Source organism: Leptosomus discolor, chromosome 5, assembly GCF_034619465.1.
Source record: "Leptosomus discolor isolate bLepDis1 chromosome 5, bLepDis1.hap2, whole genome shotgun sequence".
NCBI classification, from domain to species: Eukaryota; Metazoa; Chordata; class Aves; order Leptosomiformes; family Leptosomidae; genus Leptosomus; species Leptosomus discolor.
Genome location: NC_141395.1, coordinates 22,849,768 through 22,853,632, shown reverse-complemented (window position 1 = coordinate 22,853,632; position 3,865 = coordinate 22,849,768). Strand labels below are relative to the sequence as shown.

Sequence of the window (3,865 nt, the reverse complement as noted above, 5' to 3'; positions counted from 1 at the left end):
GGGGACGATCGAATGAGACCGACGCGGCGGGACCTCCCCTGCGTGACCCCAGTGTTAACGTGTTTATTTCACGCTGCAGTCGCGGGTCGCTTTACAGAAACATCTCATGCTGGAGCCCCGCAAGGGGCCGAGAACGAGGAGAGAAACACTTGTATTCAAACAGAACTATTAAATAACCTGTACACAAAACTTCAGTCTTTTCCCCTGAAAGCATCGAGGGCCGGGCCCCGGCACGTCCAGACCGATGCTGCCGCCCCACCCCCGGCGCCCACGAGCCCCGACCCCCGCGGAGGCGGCCGGGGAGGCCCCGCTCCCGCCCCAGCGGCCGGGGGCTGCCCTCAGCCGCGCCCCCGGGGCGGCAGGGGCGGGGAGGGCGCCTGTCCCGGGACGAGAGGGCGCGGCGGCGGCCCCGTGGCCCTACGAGCGTCCAGCCCCGGGGCTGAGGGCCCGCGGCGGCCGTGGCTCCTCCCGGCGCCGCCTCCAGCTGAGCTGCCGCTCGCCGGGCCGGCCGCGAGTCCTAGAGCCGGCCGCCCTCTCCCCCGCCGCCGCTGCCGCCCTGCCCCCGGCTGCGGAGGGCCCTCCGTCCGGGTCCCTGCCGGCGGCGCGGCTCGGCGCGGCCCGCAGGTGCGTCGGCCACCGCCGGCCCGGGGCCAGTCCCGCCCCGCCGCCCGGCGGTCACAGGTCGCGGCCGTCCTCCCGCTTGACGCCGTCCGCAGCCGCCTTCAGCTTCTTGTTCTGGTGGGTCTTGACGTGCTTGGCCAGGTGGTCGCTGCGCATGAAGCGCTTCCCGCACTCGGGGCAGACGAAGCGCTTCTCGCCCGTGTGAGTCCGCAGGTGCCGCTGCAGCTCGTCGGAGCGGGTGAAGCTCTTCCCGCAGAAGAGCCAGTTGCAGACGAAGGGCCGCTCGCCCGTGTGCCAGCGCAGGTGCGCCTTCAGGTGCGAGGTCTTGCCGTACACCTTGCCGCAGCCGGGGATGTGGCAGATGTGCTGCTTCTTCTTGCCCGGCTCCGCCTCCGGGGCGCTGCCCGCGGCCGACTGGCAATTGGGGCAGCGGCAGCGGCGGCACCTCCTGGCCGTGGCCGCCAGGGGAGACTTGGTCTGCAGCAGGGCGGCGATCTGCGTCTGGTACTGGGCGAAGTCCGAGTGGCCCAGCACCAGGCTCCGCGGCAGCGCCGCCGCGGCGGGGAAGCGGTGGCCGCAGCCGCCCGGGGCGCCGGCCTGCTGGATGCTCCACCAGGGGATGTCCTCGGGCGGCGGGTTGGGCGAGAGCTGCCGGCAGGGCTGCGCAGGCGGCAGCAGGTTGGAGTAGCCGTGCGGCAGGGCGGCCTGGGCGGCGTAGGGGACGTAGGCGGGGGGGCAGCTGGACGGCAGGGTGGCCATGGAGGAGGGCAGCATCTTGACGGGGGAAAACTCGTAGGGATAGGAGGGGTCCGCCGGGGGGGTGAGGGGCAGTTCGTGCGCCCCCCCAAAGGAGGGCTGCAGGTGGTTCTTCTGAGGGGTCAGCCCCAGGCTGGGGTGCGGCGGCGGCAGCCCCCCCGGGGAGTGCGCCGGCATCTCGCCGCTCCACGGGTGGAAGATCCTGGAGGGGGATCCCAGCGTCGGGTCGTAGGAAACCTGCAGGAAATCCGAGGGCGCTGCACCCGGCTGTCCGATCCGGCTACAGGTGGCGGCCAGAAGAGCGAGGGGCGAGTGCTTGGCCAAGTCTGGGGAGGCGCTGGGGGTGCGGTCCTGCGCGGGAGCGGGAGGGAGTTTGGAGAGCGCGTTACTCGCCGCCCGCCCGCCGCCGCCAACCCACCGGAGCGGCCGCGGGAAACTTTCCGCGCCTCTGCCCGCACCGCCCGTCCCGCGCCGCCGCCGGCGCTCCGCCGCTCCCCGCACGGCCGCCGAACTTTCCGAAACCAGCGCGCACCAGGCGCGCAGGACGGGCCCGGCCCCCCCCCCGCCCCGCCCCACGACCGGCCGCGCCACCTCTCCTGGTCCGGGGGCGCCGGGGAAGCGGCTGCTGCGGGCAGAGACCAGCCCCCAACCCGCTCCCCCCACCCCCGGGACGCTAACGGGGGTTACCGCCGGGCTCCCGGCAGGAGAGGGAAGTTGCCGGCCCGAGGAGCCCGAGCTCGGCCTCCTCTCCCCCGCGGGGGTCCCTGCCTGCCGGCGGTGAAGCCCCGGGAGGGAGGCGGCGGGCGCCGGCTGCCACCGCACAAGGCGGGTCACAACCGGGGGACGCGGCGCCGCCCGATCCGCCCCGGCCCCCGGGCGCGGGTACTGACCTGGAGGAAAGCCTGGAGGGAGTCGTTCCGGAGGACAGCCACTGCGGCCATGGCTACTGCGCCCGGGGCGAGGGGAAGGCGCCGGGGCACCGCCGAGGCATGGGGACGCCGAGGGGAAGACGAGGAGCTGCCCAGTTTCCTTCTCTCCCTCGCCTTCCCTCTGATCTCTTCGCCTCCGTGCCTGTCCCACCCCGCCCCCCCCCGCGCTGCGCGATCTCCGCGGACTGTCTGACTGCACCAGGATCACCTCCAAGAATTTGATAAGGACTTTGCTGGGCCGCCAGCCAGTCAGAGGGAAGATTTATGGCTTTGAAGTTTGCCGCTACCCAATCATCAAAGAATAGCGGCTCTTTCAGAAGCGAAAGCAAATCCTTTGAATCCACAAAGCTCCTATGGTGTGTTTGTTGGTCTGGATAAAAGAACTGATTATTAGGGGGGATGGGAAGGGAGGAGATAAAGGCGGGACAATTAATGAAGTAATCACTATGTGGGAAATGTATATACACAAATAATTGGATTTTCTTGATCAAAGGACCCCTTACCGCCTGGAGACCCTCGCATTGGATGTGCAAGACACTGGATCTCCCCCCCCCCTTTTTTTTTTTTTGCAATTAAGGATTTGTGGCAGAGCCCTAGAGTGACAATGTGTCTTTGTTATCGCCCGAGAAATCTGCCTCCGGATTCCGCTGATAGTGTTTAATGACTCAAAGTAACAGGAGCACAGCGAGTTCACCTGATCGGGGCTGGTCGATCCCAGCCGTAAAACTTCCCTGGAGTAATTGTCGGTGGTTCCTCCCCGCTCCCTCCCTCCGCCCGCCCTTCCCCCGAGGCTGAGAGATATGCCCTCGATGTGACTCCGCAAACAACCTCACGTTTCCCCCCTGGCAGCCGGGTTTGGTTTCGCTTCGCTCAGCCGGCGCTAACCCGGTGTTCCCTGAAGCAGCCCCCGCCCGGCGCGGGGCCAGCGAGCGCCGCCGGCAGCCAGCGCTCCTGCGGGCGGACACCCGCGAACCGGCCAGCCAGTAGACCCGGCGGAAAAGTTTGCTCTTCCCTAGCGGGAGCCGGGTGTAAAAGACGTGATTTGTTTGAAGGAAGGCAGCAGTCTCTCCCGATCGCGCTGCGGGAGGCGGGATGCGTGCCCGCGGCCCTGCTGAGCCCGCCTGGCGCGGGCCGGGGCGAGGGCGCGTCGGGGCCTCCTAGGGAGCGCGGGCGCTGCTGCCGGGTGTCTGCCTCCACCCTCCCGCCCCCCTCCTGCCGCCAAGCCAAGCTCGGCCCCGAGGGTTCTGCTCCCTCGCCCCCCCAGCTCCTATACAGGCACACACACACGCGTGAAGGCCCGAGCCCGCTTCCCTTCCGGCCGTGTGCGAGGCCATCTCCCCGGTAACACCGCCAGGCACAGCTGGGTCACGGCCTAACGCCACCGCCCGTCGCCGGGCCCCGTGCCCGCAAGACTGGCGGGACCCCTCGCACCGCGCCGCCCAGCGAGGGGCCCCTCCGCGGGCCCGCTCAGCACTGCGCTCCGCCGGGGGCCCTGGAAGCGCGCTCCTCTCCTCGCCCTTCCACATCCTCTCCGAGGCCACCGCAAAGGTGTAAGCCGG

At 69.8% G+C, this 3,865-nt stretch overlaps 1 protein-coding gene across 1 annotated transcript; it reads right to left on the bottom strand.

Moving 5' to 3' along the window:
- Window positions 1-675: 675 nt before the first annotated feature.
- SP5 (Sp5 transcription factor) lies at window positions 676-2,318 on the bottom strand. The gene is made up of 2 exons (XM_086465888.1): window positions 2,268-2,318; window positions 676-1,728 (listed from the first exon to the last, which is right to left on the bottom strand). Exons 1-2 carry the CDS (start codon window positions 2,316-2,318, stop codon window positions 676-678), a joined length of 1,104 nt encoding a protein of 367 aa, XP_086322014.1.
- Between the last annotated feature and the right edge of the window lie 1,547 nt (window positions 2,319-3,865).

Excerpts from the sequence above, each read along its gene's own strand:
- SP5 (XM_086465888.1), bottom strand. The coding sequence starts at position 2,318 with ATGGCCGCAGTGGCTGTCCTCCGGAACGACTCCCTCCAGGCTTTCCTC. Across the intron at positions 1,729-2,267 it reads CCCTCCAGGCTTTCCTCCAG|GACCGCACCCCCAGCGCCTC; the intron begins GTCAGTACCCGC and ends GCTCCCGCGCAG.